At 43.4% G+C, this 23,610-nt stretch overlaps 1 protein-coding gene across 4 annotated transcripts in view; it reads right to left on the bottom strand.

The window, feature by feature from the left end:
• Nucleotides 1-23,610, bottom strand: part of UTRN (utrophin) — a 1,396,454-nt gene that overhangs the window by 1,240,007 nt on the left and 132,837 nt on the right. The window contains exon 1 of one of the 4 annotated variants that reach the window (XM_085612277.1): nucleotides 6,515-6,618. The exons of the other annotated variants lie outside the window; for them this stretch is intronic. Within the exon in view, the coding sequence (XP_085468403.1) occupies nucleotides 6,515-6,593 (79 nt within the window). The 5' untranslated portion in view covers nucleotides 6,594-6,618. Of the gene's footprint in view, nucleotides 1-6,514; nucleotides 6,619-23,610 lie in introns of those variants that run through there. 4 annotated transcript variants of the gene reach the window in all.

The raw sequence follows: 23,610 nt of genomic DNA, 5'->3' as shown, positions 1-23,610 counted from the left end.
TTTCTCTGTGGGTTTCGAAATAAAAATCTCCTTTTGTTAAGTAAAACACCTAACAGTTATTAACCGGCAAAAAAATTACAGTAAGGTTAGGAAGAATGTTTCCCATTAAGAAGTTCCAAATTAAAGTTTTGAGTATATTTCCTATAACTTGCTTTTTTGACATACTTGTATTAGTGGAACATCTACATTTAACTTAAATGATTATACCTCTATAAGACTGCGTATTGCACGTTTTATTATATTTTAACATTTCGTTACACTTTTACATTATGACGTTATTACATTATTATTGTGAATGTAATTTATTTATTCATGTTTGCTATTTCATTATTATTAAATTAATACATTACAGTTTTTACCCGATTACAGTTTATTTCATTTTGATTAGGTTTGAAGAGGAATATATGTTACATATTACACTGGCAAGAAGGATGCACAGCAAATAACATAACGAAATCCGTACTTTAAATATCGAATCTCAAATATGATTTTTGGTGTCTGATGGCATCGCTCTCCAAAGATTTTTTGTTTTATTATTTTATGTTTGGCTTGGTTTTTGAATCCAGTATACTTTTTGTTCATCTTCAGAAACACCAATCAACTCAATTTTAAACAATACTCTATCTAAATCCATAAATTAGCTTTCCCATATGTTATGCAAGAGCTTCATAGAAATAAGGCATGTGATGCTGCTTTGTGGACAGATGAACATATATTAAAGTATCAACATTTGATTAACATAAATTAAAGTATCTACAAGTAAAAACATGAATAGATGAACATATATTAAAATACCAGAAGGTAAAAACAATATTTTCAAAACTTCTTGCAAGATTATAATATTAACTGTTTCCTTAATGTTATGAGTGTGTTTTTGATGACACGAATGTAAGAGTCGTTATAATGCTAATAATACGCAGCACGAGCTGGTGTGTGGTACACCATGCATAAGACGAGAGGCTGAATCCAGCCTCAGCTTATGGATTATGGAAAGCCGCACAGTGGGGTTCGGAGAGCACTCAAACTACTGGGACACCAGTAGTGAGAAATGTTCTCACTCACTTAAGATAACAGAAGCAGGTTTTGCAACAGCCATACCATGTCCTACCTACAACTGGAAAATTGTATTACCCTTCCTGTCTTTGCACACATCGCATGGAGCACTTTTGCCTCACTTTATGCAGTATGCGGGCAAGCAAATTTGGATTTCAGTCCAGGGTTTCTTGATGACTTGATACAAAATCCTTGAATAAGTCAATTATTAGCTGCCTCTCAATTATACAGCATATGTAGCCTCAAAATATTAAATATGAAATGTTTCTATGCCGTATCGTGAATTTCACTCGAAGCCCTGGTTTGAGCTAAGGCTTCTGGAGCATAACTGGACTAAAGTAAATATCCATTGCCTATATTTCCATAAGCCTCTCATTTCGCATCTTTTCTGAGGCAATAAGTGAACTTCAGCTAGGTGAGTCTACGACGACTCAACGCCGAGCTCAGACACTGGGTGGGGTGCGCACTGCTAGGGTTAGGCCTTGCTACCTCCCCATTTTGACTGGAGTATCAGTTCTTCCTTTTAGGTGTACAGTTTGGGCCAGCCCAGCGGGGCACCATGCTCTAGCATAGGGCTTTCATTTTGCATTTTATTGCATCTGACAGATGTAGTCTTGGTTCTTGGCCTGAGGTGCCAGATACCTGTGGTTTGTTAGTACATGGAGTCAATAGGTGGCCGCATTGTCAGTCTGTTCATTTATTCTCAGTTAAGTGTTGTCAAGTATAGGATTTGGACCACAAAATGGTGGTTTGGCCTAACAAAGGTTGGCCTCGGCCATATTTTTAATTTTAATTTTTAGGCTTAGGAGATGGAGCGATCATGAACACTACGTTTACACTGTTTTCAAGTACATGTAAGAGCGAGCACATGATCTGGAAAAAGCATTCCCTCTGGAAGTGGCTTATTCACGAAAGGTGACTGTCTTTACCAAGGGTAAACAGGGAAAAAGTTCACGCTGAGGAAAAGCAGCAAAGCTATTGCCAACAAGAGCTACTTCGCCATTGTCCAGCTGGCTGGATACAAAGCATATTTAAAGTGGCGGATGTATTTCTTGATAAAGAACACCCATCAAGCCATCTGGCAAAAGTCGTATGATTAGAGCTCCTGGTTTCATGGTATTTATTTTTTGGACATTTATGTCTGTATTTATCCATATTTATTTTTTGATAATTTTATCTGTATTTATCCATATTTATTTTGGGTTTTGTGAAAAAATTATGCTGAAACGTGTATATTTCTACATTTATTTAAGTGAAAAAATGTGCACCTATGCCTGAACCGTTGACAGGTTTCAATTATATAAACACACTCAGATAATAAAATATGCACTTATAAAAGAAATTGAATTTTTGTATCAAGGTTGTGCATATCTACTGCTGTTTAAGGCTCTTTACTTAAATTCCTTTTTTTTTAACCCCTTACTTGTCAATCCACACAGCTATTGGGCCTGGTAGTCATGATTTACGTCACTTAGAATCACTAAAAAAAAAAAGACTATTTCTGTTTTTATCCACATTTTAAAATAAATACAGACAGGAAAATAAATGATTTTCTGTCTGTATTTATCTGTACAAATCAGTAAAAACGAAAAACAGTGAGCCTTAATAATGATCAAGTAGAACTTTTGTGAAGCAGTTCACGCAGTGTTGCTCTTTACCCGGTGCCTGCCCGACCCACAATGGCAGGTTAATATCGCTTCAGGTGGCTTTGTGGTTGCACCCACAGAGCTCTGTGGCACTTTCCCTTCTAGACATATCATTAAAGGATATGACCTGGGACACACAAATAGCTATCGCAACGGGCTGTGAACCCTCAATTCCTAATGTAAGGATTGACTACTCGATTACTTGACCTTTGGAGAAACAAATCCTAAATAGGAATCCTTGCCATCCAGGACACAGTGCAAGAGGAACCAAAGTCCTGTGACACAACAGAAACTCATCGCCAAGCGATGGAGTACCCACCGGCTGCCTGCTAGAGCCCTAGGTTGAGCTGCTGCCCCTGACCCAATGCAGGAAACAGTCCTCTTGGAAGCCAAATTTGGAGTTTCTCTTGAGCCCTGGCAGAGGGCGTAAATTCTACTTACTGCCATCTATAAGGAGTCCACATTATGCCCCTCACCTGCAGGGTTCTACATAGTATCGATTCACGGGCACATCCCATATCTCGGTCAGCGAGCTTCAAGTGAGTCTCCACGCAGACGAAGGCTCACACTGACAGAATGGTGCTGCTGGGCTGCATTAGAATCCCATATTCCACACCACACCAGTTTCCCTGCCACCGAGACTGATGTATTCATCCAGGGTGATTTCCTGCAGCATTTCTCTGACGTTCTAGGTTAGTCCACAGTTAGGTGAGATGGGTTTGAGATATTTTCTCTTTTTCTTGGGATTTCCACTTTGCTGAGAATTTATGATATGCTTAGACCGGGTTTGGAACTGGATTATTTACCAGACTGCGTTGGGACGGGGGTGGCGGGAGCAGTGGAGAGCTCTAGGCTGTGCAATAACCTAGGGAAGTCTGACACTGCGCTGGAGCTTAGGGGTGTGCAGAGCCCGTTAAAGATGGCTTTGTTTATTCAGCACTGGACGCTTTTGTTTGGGTGTTGGCTTTCTGGGGCGGACCACACACCATCCATAGATTGCTTTCCAGGCTGGACCTTTCCATCAATGTTCCAACAAGCTTTTACATCATTATATTTTAAAAAAACAGGTTCTGTATTTTCAACTCGGTGACCATGGGTATTTATAGAAAATTCTTTCCCTCCCCCATTTTTTGTTTTACTTACTTCTGCTTGGAATATGGGAGTGGGCAGCTCTCCAGAGGAAAAAATAATATGTTGAAGTTCTTAATCCAGCTCAAAAACTCAAAACCGCGTCTGCATACAAGACACACAACAACATCTCCATTATTGCGTGCTAGAAGCATGCAACTGGAGCATGCACATTAACAGTCCTGTGATGCGAGTCAGGGCACTCTTGCCAATAATGTCCTCTCCATCAAGACTCTCAGCACATAGAAGGGTGGACCAAAAAGTTCTTATATCCAGATCCAGAAGCTAATTTATGGAAAAGTAAACTCTACAATATGAAGTAGCTGCTCCACTCCATTGTGAGAAGGTGTCGTGATAGAGCAGTGATGAAACAAATATGCTCGCCTACATAATCCTGAAGCAACTTGCGCACATACTGGACACAAATTCACCCTAAGGGGCACCATTTGGGAACCCCAGTTTTCCAATCGCCTTGTCAAATGTAAAAGATGTACATGGAAGTCAAATCACATAGTACTCTCACATTCGAGCCAGTTTACACTGTGTCTATAATTCGGGTATCGGCATATAAAAAGTACTGTAGCCATATTGCGTCTTACACACTCCAAGCCTTCGACCAGAAACCTCTCAGCAACACTGCAACTATTAGTCAGTGGTAGCTTTTCCCAAGACAGCTTCTTCCATAATGGTATGAGCAGAGAGAGAAACAGAGTATATTCTCTGGCTGCAAGCAGCATAAAGCTAGCTATTACCCGGTTTTCTCACACAACAGTGCTGTGCTGCTGGGAGTGAGTAGAGGCTTGGGACATGGGGTACTAGGTTAGCCTGTGTTACACTATCTATTCTAACTCAATCAAAAAAAGCCAATGTAAAAAAATAGGAACTCACTAGTACTTTTCTGTAATCAACAAAGAGACAACTGTTCCACACTGCAAGTATGCTGCCCATAATTTACGTGGGAGCTCACACAAAAGACCATTACCATATCATCAAGAGACTATATTGTATAGCAGTACCGTTCATGAACATATTCGGTCGCTCAGAAAATATGTAATATTTAAAGCAGGGCTTCAAAAGCCCCCCCTAAGTGTTTACTCTGTGTCTAGATTATGTGAAGAGCAGGTGCAGTTATGTGACTACGGAGGATCAAACTATGCGACAGAGTTGAATAAAATGTGGCAAGAAAAGACATATCATGCGGCACAATGAGGCACATTTTATGACAGTATTACTGCATGCATGATTTTGTCATTTTTATGTTACAACTGTCTGGGTACAAGTTACTCCTCGTTAATAACAGTTTAACACTAAAATACAGCTATAGAAAATTGAAAAGTGACCATTCAACTGTTCCGAAGAACCTTCCACTGCGCATCAATATATGGCACCACTTTCTTTTAGTAACTTTGATACATTAAAGCTGGAATCAATTTTGTTAGGTAAAATTTGCAAATTATGCAACAGATGATGTATTTGTGGCAAATGCGGAAAATCTATAATTCTGCAATAAATGCGTCATCTGCAGTCACATAATTCCAGTGGTCCTGATTTTATGCAGATTAGAGATAGTCGTTTTAAGGAGGTTTTGAAGCTATGTAAACCATCTATGGTCCAAGTCATCAGTACTAGGTCTCTCGTCCAAACACATTTTTATCAGCATTGTCACCGAAATCGAATTGGGCATACAAGTATTCCTTAGTCAGATGGAAATTCTTCAAAGATCCCAGCCCTTGTTACGTCCAGTTGGTATATTACCCAACTTAAACCGAAAGTGCTATAATACCCTCTCCGCTAGCCAGTATACATACAAAATACTCGAAAAAGCTTAAAATGGAGCACAATTCCTCATAGGCAGACCTCTTATCCACTTCACCCCCACTCTACCTCCACGTTCTTGGTCCACCCACTTACATCTCTGTCCCCAATGCTTCCCCTTTACTTTCTCCTCGCTCATCCTCTTCCATGTTCTCCTTAGCCTTCGCCTCCTCCTCCATCGGCTCAGTCTGCTGGCACATCAAGCCTCCTAGTGGCTCTAGGTGCAGAGGACAGGGAGGCTTCCCTTGCACTGTCCTTCTCTCGCCTCTGGAAAAGCATCCTCTGGGACATGTGTAACAATCCCAACCTCATGCACTTCCCGTTTTAAAATGGAAAACTTGCTTATTTTGACCTCTTACCCACCCAGTTGTCCCTCCCCGACCCACCTACATTCTGATGAAGCGATGTAGTCTACCTTCAAGTGTAAGGGGATGCCCCAGAAGTAGTCAACTGAGCCATACAAAGAAAAGGATGCCTGTGGCTTGTCAAATGCTTGCAAAACAATGGCAAATTATAATACGTGCAAGTGAACCACGACCACCGGCAGACCTGCCACATTCCCCAGTCTTGTATATTTCATTATAAAACCAGGATTACAAGTCCAAGAATTTAAAGTAAAAAAACCTGGCCTGGATCAGCTCATCGCTCACGACCTGGGAAGCCTGGTAGCTATGCATTTACCCAGGAAATTTACCTGCCTGAAAATCTGGAATTCATGCCAAGTAGATCTTGATGTGACCTCGTTGGCTACAGAAAACATAAGTGACCTTGTTTCTTCTGATCGGTGCCTAGAAGCAATTGTGTTACCCAGTATGCGCTATATAAACAAAATAAACATAGAGCAAGACGAGACAACCACTTCCTGTACTCACTATATTGAGACATGCTCGCCATCAGATCCATCACTTTGCGACTTCTCCCTGCCACATTGTGATCCTGTTGTGCCTGCATGTGATGCTGTGACCAAGTTGAGCACTTAGCATGAAAGAAAAGGAAGGCGCAGGGCGGATGCCAGTGCAATGCACTGTGGGAACAGTTGTTTCTGGCTGTGAAGAAATGCAGCCCTGACCACAACAGCCACGTGCTGTACTCCGCCTAGCTTCCTGTTTTTCAGAGTGCTTGCTCTGTTAAATGCCGTTCAGTACAATCTGATCTGAAAGGTGGGCAGTGTATAAACTTTCCTCACCACACAATGCATGAAAAGTGAAAGCGCTCTCGCAGAAACAAAAACCAATATTTAGGAAGGACTAAACTGCACTTGCAATATAAAAAGGAAACAGACCTCAAGTTATCCCTTTTAAAAGGCTAGTATTTGGACATCCCCATACATTTTTCCTTGCACTCTGACACCCGTAGATTTATTTTCACTTTTTACATGCAGGACTACAAGTACCAGAACGCAAATAAAACGCCAGTTTGGATGGAGGACTCTCACCTGCCAGCTGGAGACCCACGAGGAAAAATGGGAATTTTCAACCAATTATCCCGATTGGTAAGTGTTTACTCTAAGCAACATCCTCAGGGATGGCCTGGTGGGATTTTGTACACACCTCAAGGAACAAGGATGGAAAAAGGAGTGAAGCTGCAGGACTGATACGAACTGTTCATTACTGTGAACAATATGTAGACAGTGGAGGCAAAGACACATGCCTTGAATCTCACTAAAGTAAGCACTTCAATCTGCAAGACACTGTGATGCATTCTGGAGAGATGAACATTTCCATTCGGCCCTGTGCATGTAGCAATAACATGTAGGTGGCGGGTGGCGTATGAGGGAATGCCAAAAGCAGGATTACTGTCAGTTTAACAGTGTGGAGTGTGTGATGATATAAACCAGATACATTTAGCATACGGGGCTACAACATTTTTATTGACAAAATTTGTGGATTTTCGTAGGCACGACATTTTCCACAATTCTTCCACATGCGTGACTGACTCGATATCTCCTGGAAGGCCAGGTTCAACAAAAATGCCTCGCAGACGTTTTCTACTTGAGCCAGGCCCCTTGCTGGTCTCTCATATAGTATTTTAATGAGAGGCAAATCCTCACGGTCAACTATTACACAAGATGCTTCAAAATAAATGTTTGCATAATTTTCACAAAATTTTGCTCATCCCTAAATGTATCATTACTCAGATTCAAAAGTGAGAAAACTACTGTAAGTCACATGTCTTAGTGCCCATCCCTGACCAATAAAGGGCTTGGAGAGATAGCACCATCACCCCGCTAAACTGCACCAATGAAAACATACGGAGCACTTTGAGGCAGAACCATACTTTCCTCTCAACGCGACATTGAACACATGTTTATCTTGAAAAAGGCAACCCATCAGGAAATCACGTTTCCTCTGCTAATCCTAAAATCTGCAAATGTGCATAGCCAACATGCACATTACCATCAACTTCTGCAGTACTCTAATCTTAACACAACATATGTCAAGCACATTTAACCTTATTCCCAAAGTTCTATTTAGTGACTAGGCAATAGAATTTTGCTAATCGGATGGCCCCAGCAGACAGAAGATCTGGATGCTAGCCAATTTAATAAAATGCACACTGGATGATTTCAGATTTCTATTTTTGATGCTTACTGGAAAGATAAAATGGACCTCTCAAGTTTCCCGGTTCCCAGGGCTAGATCAGCTATTTTTGATGCATCAAGTTCATGAGCAGCAACCCACCCAACGGTTGCTTATGTTGCTTCTCTTCTACTAACTTGGATTTTCCTTTATTTGCAGGAATTTTTACAGGGCCACCCTAATGGAATATGAAGCATTTACCACAACAATAAGAAAGAGAGAGCAATAGTTAGAAAAATCAAGCACCGCAATATGGTCAACAGTGAGGAGGAGCAAGGCAAGGATAACTGCTCCAAACCCTTGCTACAGTCAACAGGGAGTAAGTTCAACCCAAGGGCAATACTACTCCAAACCCCTACCCTTAGGTGAAAGCACCACACTCCGCTCAACATGAAGGGATCTCAAGCGGAAGATAACCCTGCTCCACATCAATAGGGACACCTGAAAACACCACACTCACAGAGTGTGAGGTGAGGGTAACTTGGATCAGATCCCAGAAGGTCAGCTGAAAGCACCACACTTCACTCAATATGAAGCGAGCTTGAGATGAGAGCAGCACTGCTCCAAACCCATAGGGACAGTCGCGCACCACACTACTTTTCACTTCTGTGGACCCCGCTCAATTATTACTGTAATCCGGAGACCCACACTGAGGTCATTATTAGAAAATGGAGATACGGTCCCCAGCAATTGTTTTTATTTGCACCACTAAACAATACACAAAAATGTGGAAACAAGCATTCTTCAAACAAGTATACAAATGATGAATTATTACAAACAAATATTTTTAGAGAAACTTGGAGCTTTTCCAAATACAACTGAGACCACCCATCGTCCATATTATAATCTGTTTGACTGCTCCCACAAATCAATATGAAGATACCAGCTTAGTTTTTAGCCTCCAATTTCAGATTCCTTCATAGTTATATAATGTTTTAACATTTTCTTTTACATTATTCACATTTATTTATATATACCTTAGTGATCTGTTATTATTTCATTTTCTAATCAGTCGCAGACCTCCAGAGTAGGCATTGTGGGTCCCCGTCAGCGGTCTGAGGGAGCGGGGTTTCTATAGCTAAATCTTCAGGTATAAGCATTAAATGACCACTGCCACTGATCGTATGGACCTTTGTTTGTCGACAAGGAGAAAGTAAGGAGCAATCATCTACATAGCAATAAATCATTAAAGACTTTCAGTTCAAACAATAAAGATAATTTGTGTGAGTTAAATGGTTTTATTTTCAAATATTTTAGTCTTTCCCATATTTATTCATTAGGTATTAATCTTTAGCTTTCAGCATTAAAAGTTAATATAATCCATCATTCGATATTTGATAATAAAATAGAACAAAATATTCATTAGAATCACAGTTAATATAGTAATAATGTAGAAAGCCTGTTCCATGAAGGAAAATTCTCTATTCTAAATTAAGTTGGAATAATGAGAGAAAAAGGCGTCAGTTCTGATACCCATAAAGATTACTGACGAGAGAATCGTTGCACAAGCATAGAACCTTTGCATACTAAGCTGGAAAGTATTCTCAGCCCAAATTCCGCAAAATCTAAGTAAGGCAACCTCTCATGAAGAAAGGCATCTGAAACTCAAAGACGAGTCACCAGTCAGAAGAATCCTAGAATCTAGCTGCTACTCCAGGAACACGCTTTAATATAAACACACAATTCTAAGTTGCAACATTATTTCTTGTGTCTTCTTCATTCTCCAATACAATTTCAGTAAACTCCTGGGAATAAGCAAAATCCCCATTTTCTCAGAGGTGCACAATATAGGCTTTCAGACATTGTACCTTGAAAAGTTACAGCTTGATGTTTTGAGGTACAGACAGTTCCTCACATAAATCATTCTTCCGATTACCACCTCTTCTCTCTGTGAGAACTCACTATCAGTTGTCTAGTATTTAAAAAAAACCTATCCACTAGCTAACCGAAGGCTTCTGGAAAAATACGTTTGAAACAAAGAGAAAACAACTATTGAATGTGAAAAACAGGCCATTTTTCAGTGTCAATGCATTAGTTTGCAGTTAACATGGCATGGACAGTTAAGCTAACTTAAATCAGCACTTTTATTTATTTGCAGGCCTATGATATTTAAGTACGATTAGCCACTACAAATTTTGCATTTAGCACATGTTTTACTCAAGCGTAAACTTAGCACATTATTAGTAAAAGCATTTTGTACACAAATAAAATTTGCGTCAACAGGTCCTTGGACCACAGGATAAGAACTACTGGTTTAAGGTATTCTAACAGATGATGTGCTCTTCTTGGGTACCATCAGTGATAGAACAGTATTAATCAAGTACCAAATCTATGTAAAAATTTAAGACAACACAACAAACGGTTTCACTGATAATGAAGCACTTTTGGAGCTTAAAAGCATTTTTAGAAACAGAGGCGGTGCTAGTTATTACTCTGTGCTTGCCCTTTTCAATCGCTGAGCTCATAGTCACCTCATTTGTCCCCGGTGCTTATTGAAACAAGCATTTACAATGCAATAGGTCTTGCATTTTCTAAACTTTAACTCATTGGCATTGTAAATGACAATGCCTTTTAGTTATGTGCACTTTGTACTTCTAGTCCTTGCTTGCAGGTTTTCAAAACACACAAATAAAAGACATTGTCATCTACAATGCCAATAGCGCAAAATTTCGCAAATGCAAGACCTATTGCATTGCAAATGCTTGTTACTCAACAGCATTTGCCTACGGGGATGTCCAAACGCTTACTAGTGTTAACGCATAAAAGCTGACCAGCCCTAGTCTGCAGCCGACGGGAGAAAAGGCCCGAGTAACAAGATACCTGGTCCAACTGTGGCCGGTTGGGCTTGAAGCGAATGATTAGCATATAGCAGTGAGTCCGGTGTGCCCCTCAGGTGTGAGATTTGCAGTGTGTGCTTCGACGAACTTGTGCAGCTAAGACTCCGCAGAGGGTTCTGGCGGTCAATGAACCCATGTTCCCCACCCCCCTCCCGCCTGAGGTGTTCAGTGCACACACGTCGCAGAGGCACATTCAGTAAAGAAGCCGAAGGCCCCTGTGTATGAAACGCCCTCATGCGCACTCAGCAAGCGCACTCCTCTTCAGGGCCCCTGCCCGCTTCAGAAATCAAGAGAATATATATTTATTCAACCGTACTTCTCAACCGAGGCCGTATCCTCAACGGGTGGCAGAGTGTTTTTTAAATTAATTCTACGTCCCAAATCTTTCTATAAAATATGTAGTTTTGCGACCTTCGCACATAGCTCTGTGAGGTCACAGAAATGTTATAATTAGACAGCGGGTCTGCAGGGCTTACGTTCGGCCCCTCCATTGCGGGTCTGCAGGGCTTGCGTTCGGCCCCTCCATTGCGGGTCTGCAGGGCTTGCGTTCGGCCCCTCCATTGCGGGTCTGTAGGGCTTGCATGAGGCCCCTGCATTGCGGGTCTGCAGGGCTTCCGTTCGGCCCCTCCATTGCGGGTCTGCAGGGGTTGCGTTAGGTTTCCCTTCTGCAAGAAAGCCGGCAGCAGCAGTTTGCAGTGTGCAGTGTGTATAACAGTGTTGCGTCCGCTTTCGTGTACATGAACACGGAAATCGCTGGGCATGCCGCAGTGACGGTAAAGCGAGGTTAGGGCGATCTAGTGTTATCCTGTACAGAAAGGTCCTGGGGGGGGGGGGGGGGGGCACAGACGTTCGGGGCATTGGAGTTTCCATGTCGTAGGTCAGTGAGTGGAGAGCCGGTGTAGCAAAAGGCGATTCTATCTCAGAGAGCTAGCTCACCCTTTTATCATTGAGAGGTCGATTATAGTTGATTTGCTTTTCTAGTAATACCTATCACTTAAAGTCGAAAAGAGAATTAGCTTTGCAGAGTGTGCCTCCTAGCAAGTGTCATTACTGCATTATTATTAATGTCCATATTCCTCTTGAATGCTTACCGTTTACACTTCGGGTTTCCATTGTCTGACGACGAGAAAAAAAGCTACATTTTTCACTATATCTGATGGGTTGCCCTACATTTTTTTTCAACGTACAATTTATCTTTTTCGTTTATTTTCACTCCTTTAGGTTTGTCTTTATAAATGCCGAGGCTCACTGTGATTTCTCTTTTTGGAGAAGGAAGAACAGCGGCCTTGGATGCAGTTTCCATAATTTTTGATTGACCGAGAACAGGGGGAAAATAACTTTTCATCTACTTTTTATAATTTAGGGTTGGAGTTTAGGTTTCTTACTGCAATAAAGTAGCATCTGATGTTTTATTAGTGGTCGTGCCAGAATGATACCTTCTTCACACAATGCAGCGTACCCAGGCATTTTATGAAATGGGCAATATATGTGGTTGTGTTTGCCTCGCAGAGCCTGCGGTAACAGGTATTTCTCATATCCAGTCGCATGCAGATGGTAGTGCCTGGGACTCCATAGTTGCTATGCAATGTAAACAAATACAGGCAAATGCAATACTTGATAGCACGGCATACAGAATGAAAATCTAATATATTATTTTGCAAAAAGTCAAAACACATCCAATCCTTCAAAAACCACAAAGAGAACACATAGTTCATGGTTTTATATTTTCCATCCATGTCTTCATGTTCGAGCTTGATCTTAAGTCAAGCCAGTGATTTCAGCTGGGGCCACGAGGACTCATTTTTCTTGACCTCGTCAGACTTTGACCCGGAGCACGAAAGCATGGGGATCTCTTGTCTTTATGGGGCCATGTGTTTCTAATTACAAATACATGGCCCCATAAAGATAAGAAAGTGCTTTGCGACAGCAGCAAAGCAGGCGACCCAGTCGGGAGGCAAAAGGGCGTCCACCAAAAACCCTAATTTCCAATGGCAGGCTACCGTTTAGCATAAACAGTAACGCCAGCCAATGGAAATGAGGGGCGGGGCTTAATGCCCCCTTCTGAAACTCCTCAGTCACAATAAATCTCGCCGAGGTGAGCAGCGCTTTGTGCTGCAACGCCACGCGAGACTTAAAAAGTGCAGTGGCCACAAGTTTTTTTGGAGAGCCTTCTTCAGGCAATATCAATCCAAAGTTTGTCAAATACCCGAGCTGTCCATTTTCGATTTCACCTAAAGCCCATTTTCTCCACCACACTACAATTCCTGCACTTAATATAATTTTTGCTGGTTGTTTTTCAGCCCTGCTTTCTGCTCTTCTTACTGTTTTCCTGTCTTTCTATTCCTTGTTTTACTCTCATATTTCTCTTCCTCCCTCTAGCTCTAAGTCAAAGTCTGATGAAGAAAAAATAGTTCCAGGACCCTCAAAAATTAGTGATGGGCCCCACCATCTGCAACCACGGACACAAGTTCTATGCATCCCTATCTGACAGTAAAACCTGACAAATTTCACAGACTAATAACCTTTCACCGTTTAGTAGGACTAAAATATCTATCAAACAGCAGCGAAACAACCACGGCGGACGATGACATTGTACTCATCTACCAAAGGGTCATTTTGACCACAATGCTAGTGCAAAAAAACATACTGTTGTGCACAGTGTGCTCCCGCCATTACAAGCCGAGCATAAATTCTGCTTGTTTGCATTTAGATTCGATGCCCTTGCATTTTACATGTGCCTTTATCCTCAGTAATAAATTATTAATGCTAGCAGAAAGGTTGCAAAAAACATTTCCACACATTATTCCATATTTGTTTTTACAGTGAGAAGTAATCAGGGACAAAAACACACCTGACACAAGTGTCACTTTCACTGCAGAGTTTTTGCCGCCAATCTTTACTACTGGATCTAAAATGATCCCGCAAGTGCCTTCAAGATTCAGTGAACAGAGTCTTACTTCAAAAAGAAGGCTTTGAACATGTGTTCCCTCCCCCTGCAACAGAGCATAAAGCATGTAAGGACAACGATCAAAACTGAGATGACAAGCATTTTTTAAAGAAGAAAGACATTGTAAATAATACATGTGAACATTCCTCCATAACTTTCAAAACACCCTCCGTCAGCTTCATTCATGAAGTGAAGAGATGGCCCCATTCCTACTCTAGGTTTCAATAGCGCATTTATTTCACAACTGCCTGGCTGGGGTATGTGCTGCCTTTCATTCAGCCTGGTGTTGACAGCAGTAATCACATTTTGTACATACCACTGCTTCTATTATAGACTAACAGGCCCTGGCGGCCTACCCAGTTCCTAATCATCACACAAGAATTAGGAAGAAAGCATGCAAACCGACCAGATAAAGCTATAGGATGGTGGTGAGAAATTAAAATATCAAGCCACTCCACACAATAGAAAATCAAAAATGCCAGGGAGATATGTTTTGGCAAAGTCAATAGGTTTGGTTTTGTCAATGCTTGCTTTATTGTTGTTTTTAAATAATATTATTCTTGGACGAAATCACATTTATTCAATGTATTACAATAGTTCATGAATTATACCTACAAAGTCAGTTTACATAGCTTAATGATCATGGCCTGTTATGTCATTGCTTCATTCAACTTCTACTTTTTCAGATTACATCCAACCATCTTATGTTTGTCCAATAATATTTCTTAAAAATCACAAATATAAAAAAAATCGGCTTTCATAGAAACAAAATCCGAAAGTGTCTGAAATGTCCTGAATGAACCCGTACTCACCACACAGCTCCTTTCATATTCTTTCACTTTCAGCATTTTTATTCTCTATTGGTCAAATATTGGTACTAGCATTGTTTTCCAATTTTGCAAAAATGTTGACCTTGCAATGATCCTAGCTGTATATAACTTTTTCATATAACTTAAGCATTGTCCTGCGCTTGACAATTAGCCCCAAAAGATTAACTGTGGATCATCCGGTAAATCTATATCTAGTGTAACCAGACAAATTGTCATCCAGATCCCCAATACTCCGTTAACTTAGGGCAACACCATATCACGTGTGTCCAGTTACCCTCCTCTTCCATTGAGCTTCTGAAACAGTTTGTTGAAATTTGCGAATTGATTTTATTTTAAAAAGTAGGTGTTCTATGTGACAGCCATTTGGTATAAAATTGCATTGTATGAAAATTTGTTAGAATAGCGTATAGAGAAATTATATTGGTTTATCGTTTTCCGTGACTAGGCTATAATATTAAACTTTTCGGAAGACTGTCATTTCTGAATTATTCTATTGGTAACATTTACCTAGTTGCTGCCAATCTAGTCTTCCAATATTTTACTAATCTATGGGTATTTTACTCTACGAGATCCTATACTAGTTCTGATCTGACTATCATAGCTTTTGGATCTATGTTCTTTAAGAAACAAGAAATTTGAATAAAAGACCACAACGTACAATTTTTGGCAAACCTAATATGCATTTCAATTGCTACACATTTTTCCATATATCACAATTAAAAAAATCAGTTTAATATCTACATCCACTCATTCTCCATCTTTGTAATATATTCTTACCCAGAAGTGGCTGTTGCTCTATAAAATATCTTTCAGTCAAGTAGACACATATAGAAATGGAATGGAATAACTTCTTAACATTTGCTCTTTCCGTACTTTATACTAAGCTTTTTTGATGATTTAGTAAATTGCAAAAAAAAAAAATGTTTATATTATTTTAACATTTTACCCTAAAAACGTTATCTACTACACTGTGGGACGATTGTGTATTCAGGAAATAATAAGAAGGCTGTGCAAAACTCGGTAAATAATATTCTTTCACTTCATTAACTGACAAATACACTATGCTTAGTGCCAATCTGGGTGCTCTGTTTGCCCAAATAAAAGCTGAGAACAATTGATAAAATTTCCTAAAGGATTTCATCTGCAAAAAGCATGGCAGTGCAGCATATAGAAAATTGAATAATGGCAGGATAGACATTCGAATCAACGCTATTCTTCCCTTAATAGAGAGAGAGAGAGGGCGGTGATTCAATTTTGCAAATAAAAATGTTATTTTAACTAATAACAGTAATATTTAGCTCACAGATTTCATTTATATTTGTGGTTGTATATATTCCTAGATATCCTTTTGGTCTCTGATTTACAAGTGGTCGCAGTTCTACAAGTAAAGTATTTATAATGCAATTAGATAACAAAATCTCTGTCTTGCACTTATTTATCTTATAACCTCCCATCTCCTAGAATTGATAAAACATGTTAAAATCCTTTTGTTGAGCCGCCAAATCAGGTTTTAAAAACAGTGCATCATCATCCGCATATAGAATAATTATGGATAGCTTGTTAATTGGGGCCCTAATTATCATATCATTTCTTTTAGCAGTAGCAAGTGGTTCAATAAGTATCACAAATAAAAATCAGGGAAAGTGGACAACGGTCTTCTCCCTCGCTCAACCTTGCATACATCAATATCGGTAGAGTTCACAACCCTACGAGCTTGTGCACCTTCATATAGATGAGATATTCCTTTAACGAGTGCAGATGGGAAACCAAAACTATCTAGAATTCAGAAGAGGCTTTCCCCAATGTAGAGGGTCAGAAGCCTTTTCAGTATGAAATAAAAACACATGAACTGGTGGGGCGGAGCATGCCGGCACCGAAAATGGCCGCCTGAGCCGAGAGCTCTGTAAAACCATCTATAAATCCGACAAGAATCCTGCATTGGCAAGTGCATAAAGATTGCAATTCTCTCTCCCTGGCGATCGGAGGAACGTCCCCGGGCACTGATTGTGCTTTCAGCGGGGTAGGAGCCTGACCTCTGATGCTGCATGCAGCGACTCCCGGAGCTGGACTCTGCTGGGCGAGCTCTACTGAGACGCGGAGGGGTGTGATCCGCCCGGCACCACAGACCTGCTGAGACCGCAGTGCGGAGTTGTGGTGAGACCGCAGTGCGGAGTTGTGGTGAGGCGCGTATGTCAGCACGTTGACTTCCCTGCTGGAGAAGACTGTGAGCCCGAAAGGGGCTCGGCGAGAAGTTAATGCCGCAAAACCGGGAGCGAGAGGAGCCACCCCGGGGAGCTGACTGCGGCCTTCTGTGGGTCCAGACCTGTGCTGTGAAGTGGGGCTGCCTGGGGCACGCAGCTCTCCGATCCCTGCCCGGACAGGAATACCCGCCTTATGCTGAGATCCACATTAACCCCCACTGGTGACAGTGCTGCCTGCAGGTGCATACAATGCTAGGAGGCGACGACGCGAAAGTGGGCTGGCAGAAACGCGACAGGCCTGGAGACATGTGGTAGCGAGCACTCGGCTGAGACCAGACTCGGTGCTAAGCAGAGGCCTTGATTTATCCTTATCCCTCCTGGGAAGCAGTGGGCAGAATAGGCCACAATCTGGGGTGCGAAGCTGGCGAAGGTTCCTGCGCTGTCAATGAAGGACTATCATGGCACTGTTGGCTACCGGGGGCGTAGCAGAAGACTAGCACAGCTACAGAAGTGAGTCTGTGGGAGTGCTGGGCTCCGCAGACCTGGGCCGCGACATACACAGTGAGGTACACCGCACCCTGGTGCTCGGAGGACACGTGAACATTCAGCGGAGGTGTAAACATCGACAGGTGCACATTCCCCCCGGACAGGCCCGCGCGCGGACTGGACTACAGGGCTGCTTGTACCGCCATTTTAAAGAACGGATAAGTGACATTGGCAGTACCGGACGCGTGTGGAAGCCCTATACAACCTGACCTCTTAAACCAGAGATGCGGAGATTCTGGCCTAGCTCAGCCAACCACGGAATACAGTGCGCTGCGTGAAAGGCGCCCCCTCGCGATGGGAAAAGTTGATAAATCTCAGCCAAAATTAACCTTCGACTAGAGAAAATCGAGGACCAGAGACAACACACCAGAGGAGGGCCCTGACGCACAAGATGGGACCCCGGAGCAAGAAGATGGGGATATCCGCTCCATGCTGGTCTCTATACAGAAAATCTTGCAGGCAAGTCCAGGTGAGGCCCATTCCTCGTACCCTACGGGTGAGCAAGACATACTGAGTGTTTTGTCTTTTACAAGTTTGCTGTAATTTGGAGGCTGTAAAAGCTTTACACCTCAATATGAACCACCAGTCCTCTGTGTAATTCTGTCTAACTAGGTGCATTATGTTTTATGACTCTTTTGTTCCAGGTGCAATCATACCCCGGGGATACAGAGGATATACATTTGGAATATGAGGTTGTATTGATTTTAATCCTCTACAACATATCCTGAGAATCTGTTGTGATGTTATATACTTTTTACACGTATTGCACAATATATATATATATATATATATATGCAGTTGCAAATTAATAAGTAGGTCCTGTGGAAAGCTAGGGACTAACGGTCCCCAAAGCTGAAACATTTTGACCATATAAGTAGGCAGTGACGTATGAAACTGCCTCCATGCACTGTTTTAAACTAGGATTATAACAGATACCTCAATAAAGACATTTTTATGCTATAAATCCTTTTTATATTCACTTACACTCTTTGCACTGCACCCTTCTTTTCCCACTTTACACTATTAGATAGGACCTTCTTTATAGAGTCCGTCTACATCTGATAGGTTTTTCCAGGTCTCGTCTTCTGACCCCCTTCATAATATATTCCACAGATTGACCCCTCTATGATCAAGAGGGCCAGTGGATGGAACGATGGAAACCCAGATGATAAGTTTGATCAAGATTTTGTTTGATGGGAATCCGACCACTCAGAATGGTCTTTTTAGGTCTCGGCTAGCGAAGGCTGCGCTTGCGCAGTCTCGCTCGCGAGATTTAATGACTTGGAGAAGAGGGGCTTGAATCCGCCCCTCTTCTCTCCTCTTCTCCATTGGCTGACCTCTTGAATACTGGTCAGCCATTGGAGAAGAGGTTTGTCTCTCCAAACAGGCCCCGTCCTTTTCGGATTCGGGGGCGTGTTTTTTCGAATATTTTTCTCTTTTTTACAGCCCGTCCTGTTTAAACACGCCCCCGAATCCGAACACGCCCCCGAATTCAAAAACGCCGCTGCCTTTCTCCGAGGCATTTCTGCTTCACCTCGGAGAAAGGCAGTGGTGTGCTTGTTTAACACCTCTTTTCGGCGATGCCGGCGTGGTCCATCACGCGGCGTCCCAGCTCTCCCCACGCTCCATAAACGAACACTTCGCTAAATATTTTGGCATGTGGGAAGTCTCCCAATCTTTCTAACATCACGAAAAGTTAAGGAGGAGGGATGAGAGGGCGGGGGAGCCTGCCGCTAAGAGTGAGCTATGGCGGGGGTGGCAGGGATGCCTCTGGCAGTTTGTCTTCTGTGCCCCAGCCCTCCACCTCCCGCTAACGCAGCCTCGTCGCCACCGTTGGTCCCTGAGCTAACATCGCCGCAGCTCCCGTTCCTATCGGAGCTGCCAGACTCTCGACGCTTGACCCTAGAGCCTGCCTTTTGGGATTTGCCTATTGTCCCGTCCCCCCCTCATTACACGCACCCCCTCCCGCCGATTGTAATCTCCCCTTCTCCACCCCTGCGTTCACTAATTTTAGCCTTTTCCAGAAAGCGGGCCAGTGATGTAATGCAGTGGGCCAAAGGCGATGACTTTGGATCGCCTTGTAGGTGACTTCTGCAGGGCGAGGACGGCTCTGTCTTCCTGGTATTAATAGTATCTCTTTCGGCAAAATACTTTAGTGGGGCAGCATCCCTGGGCCCAGCAAATGTGCCACCACCCCAGAAAATAGAGGGGTGCTTTAATTCAGTGGGATGGTCGGGTTTCTTTGGTTATGATTGCACCTTTAGCCGCCTGAGAACAAATCCTGGTTACTTTCCCGGTCAAGGTCTCCAGAAAACTGTAATAAAAATAAAATACAAAAAACGCCCACCACTGAATCCATAAAACAAATACATTGATACCTTTTTTGATGTGTAATGTCATGGTGTATTTGACGTGCGACCTGGAAATATGTAGCTTATTATTTGATACACTGTTTTTTCTTTTAAATGATTTAGCTGAATTTTAGGATTTCAGTTGTATGAAATAATTGTGTATATGTGGGGATAGCAGCGTTAACATCTATGATTCGGAATTTGCCTGGGGGAGGTCTACCGAGTGTACCATGAAATTGAAGAATTCAGCTTTATTCCCAAGATGGCTACCTTGTAGACCATGGGTACTCACAAACTTTCTCTCGGGGGCCAAATTTACAGTGTGGTTTGTGGCTGAGGGCCGCACCGGTGTGGGCGGGGGCAGTGGGGGAGGAGGCGGGGCTAGAGCAAAAAAAAACCTATGACCATGAGGTTGAACACAGGCCCCTGCAGCGGACGCCTTCGTCCACTGAGCCACCAGACCCAGCATTCACACATCTTTATCTATCTATCTATCTATCTATCTATCTATCTATCTATCTATCTATCTATCTATCTATCTCTCGCTCCGTCTCCCTCCCTCTATCTCTCTCCCTCTGTCTCCCTCACTGTGTCTCCCTCTCTCTGTCTCCCTCCCTCTCTCTCCGTCTCCCTCCCTGTCACCCTCCCTCTCTCTGTCTCCCTCCCTCTCCCTCCCTCTCCCTGTCTCCCTCCCTCTCCCTCCCTCTGTCTGTCTCCCTCCCTCTGTCTCCCTCTTGTCTGTCTCAGTCTGTCTCCCTACCTCTCCCTCCCTCCCTCCCTCTCTCCCTCCCTCCCTCCCTCCCTCCCTCTATCTCTCTCTCTCTCTCCCTCCCTCCCTCTGTCTCCCTCTCTGTGTTTGCCTCCCTTTCTCTGTCTCCCTCCCTCCCTCTCTCTCTCTCTGTCTGTCTCCCTCCCTCTCTCTCTCTCCCTCTCTCTCTCTCTCTCTCCTTCTCTCTCCCTCTCTCCCTCCCTCTCTCTCTGCCTCCCTATCCCTCCCTGTCTCCCTCTGTCTCCGTCTCCCTATGTCTCCCTCCCTATGTGTCCCTGTCTCCATCTCTATCTCTCTCACCGTCTGTCTCCCTCCCTCTCTCCATCTCCCTCACTCTGTCTCCCTCTGTCTCACTCCCTCCCTCTGTCTCCCTCTCTCCATCTCCCTCCATCTGTCTCACTCTGTCTCACTCACTCTGTCTCCCTTTCTCTCTGTCTCCCTCTCTCTCTCCGTCTCCCTCCCTCTCTATCTCTGTCTCCCTCCCACTCTCTCTCCGTCTCCCTCCCTCTCTCTATCACTCTCTCTCCCCCTCTGTCTCACTCCCTCTGTCTCCCTCCCTCCCCCTCTGTCTCCCTCCCTCTCCCTCTGTCTCCCTGTCTGTCTCCCTATCTGTCTCCCTCCCTCTGTCTCCCTCCCTCTCCCTCCGTCTTCCTCCCTCTGCGCACTCTGTCTTCCTCCCCCTGTCACCTCACCTGCTGTTCTCACTCCCTGCTGCCCTCCGTCACCTCACCCTGCTGTCCTCCTCACCCTTTGACACCTCACCCGCGCTGAGACAGCTTCCGAGAACACACACAGCCGCCGCCGCACCCAAGTACTTAACAGGTGTTTTAAAAACCATTCACTTGTTAATGAGGCTTTATTGTATTTCACCTCTTCTTAGCGCCCCTGCATCAGGGGCGCTAAGAAGAAGTGAAATTCAACAAAGCCTCATTTACAAGTTAATGGTCTTTAAAAGAAATCGCCCGGGCCCCAGAAGTTCCACACGGCTGCAACCGGTGATGTAAAAAACACACAGGTATGATGTCTGTAAGGTCCGCGGGCCGCCACGGAAGGCTTGCCGGGCCGCCGCCGGCCCGCGGGCCGTACTATGAGTACCCGTGTTGTAGACCAACGAACGAAATCTTCAGCTTGGCGTCCGTTGTCTATTTCCACTCGATCTCCGCTCTCAAACCACTAGATCTCTATGCTCTTGTTTTCATTTCGTGTCACACGAGGCCAGACTAGAACGCTCCCGGGGTAAGGGGGGATGGAGAGCGAGAGGGCAGTCGGGGATGAGCGTCACCGCAACCTGTGCTGCTTCTGCTGCCTCTTTCGGTGCATTGTGGGATCGCGGCGGGCTCCTCTGGAGGCTCGAGCCTGGTCGCCCCCCTCCTTCCCCAGCAGGTCCAAGATGGCGGCCGCGGAGGCAGCGGCGGAGACGCAGGCGCCCGTGGAAGAAGACACCTGCCCGGGCTCCTTGCCGGATTTCGCGGTGGTCTGCTCATTCCTGGAGCGGTACGGGACGCTGCTGGAGCTGCCCGAATTTACCTTCCCGCAGCTGGAGCGAGTGTTGCGGGATACCGGCCCAGGTGAGCGGTATTTTGTCTTTCACGTCTTTAGTCCCTGATTTCCCCAATAGCCACTCTAAGATCTGTTAGTGTGTGTGGTAGGCTCTATGTGTGTGTGTGTGTATATGTGTGTGCCTCTGTGTATGTGGTTCTGTGTGGATGGCTTTTTTTGTAGGTGGCTCTATGCGTGGGTGGCTCTGTCTGTGTGTGGGTAACTCTGTGTGTGTGTAGGTGGCTCTGTGTGGGTGGCTCTATTTGTGTGCAGGTGGCTCTATGTGAATAGCTCTGTGTAGGTGGCTCTGTGTGGGTGGCTCTGTGTGTGGGTGGCTTTGTGTGTGTGGCTCTGTGTGTGGGTGCAAATGCAATAGGTCTCGCATTTGAGAGAGATTAAGCTATTGACATTGTAAATAACAATGCCGTTTCTTTAAATGTTTTAAAAACAAAAACATAAACAAAAAAAATGTCATGAGCAATGTCAATAGCTCTAACTTTAACAATGCCCAGACCATTGCATTGTAAATGCTTGTTTTACTTTGTAATCCTCTTATAATAGTTAGTAGTTCTTAATCTCCATATTTAGACTTTATGCAGACTGGTAGGAGTTGAATAGACCTCCGGGTCTTTTGATTAGTATAATTATTGAGTTTGGGGACTGAACCCGAATTAGGTCTTTAATTCCCTTAGACCCCCCACTTTTGTGTTAGTTATTATTGGCCATGTAGTAAAGCATTCCTGGATAAGGGGGAGATAATCTGTGTATGGGTGTATAGATACCTGGGTGAATACATGTGTGGGCATGGAAAACTGGGAGAAGAACAGGAGGATGAATGACAGGAGAATTCATCAGTTGATGGATCAGTTTGCCTATTGGTGGCGAATACAAGCAGGTGGCTGACGGTTAGAAAGAATCTTTACGCAAGATGCTATCTTTACTGTGACACTTGCATTTTGCATGTAACAGAGTTGATCTTTCTGTGGACCGATTACCATGAAATAATGTTGAAACATGGTCACTGAATGAGGATTTCCAAGAGGGTGTGGGAACCTCTAGCCATGAAGTTCATTCTCATCCATGTATGGCTGCAAAATTATCCAAACAATTATATGCAGGGTGGGGCATAGACATGGATGTAGGACCAGGAACACACTAGTATAATCACTCAGTCAAGGAGACATACCCTGGACAGAAAGACAAAATCAGTGAAGAAATAAATACAGGCGATATGGCAAAAAGGCATCAATAAGTTGGCTAGAGAGACTTAGGAAGTCTTGGGAGGAAGGCTCTGTCGCAGGCACTGGGACAGTGAAGTATACAGAATGATACTGTCGCAGTAAGATATATCGAGGCAACAACATAGCCA

Source organism: Triturus cristatus, chromosome 6, assembly GCF_964204655.1.
Source record: "Triturus cristatus chromosome 6, aTriCri1.1, whole genome shotgun sequence".
Taxonomy (NCBI): Eukaryota; Metazoa; Chordata; class Amphibia; order Caudata; family Salamandridae; genus Triturus; species Triturus cristatus.
Note: the sequence above shows the minus strand (reverse complement) of the source record. Positions and strands in the feature narration are given on the sequence as shown.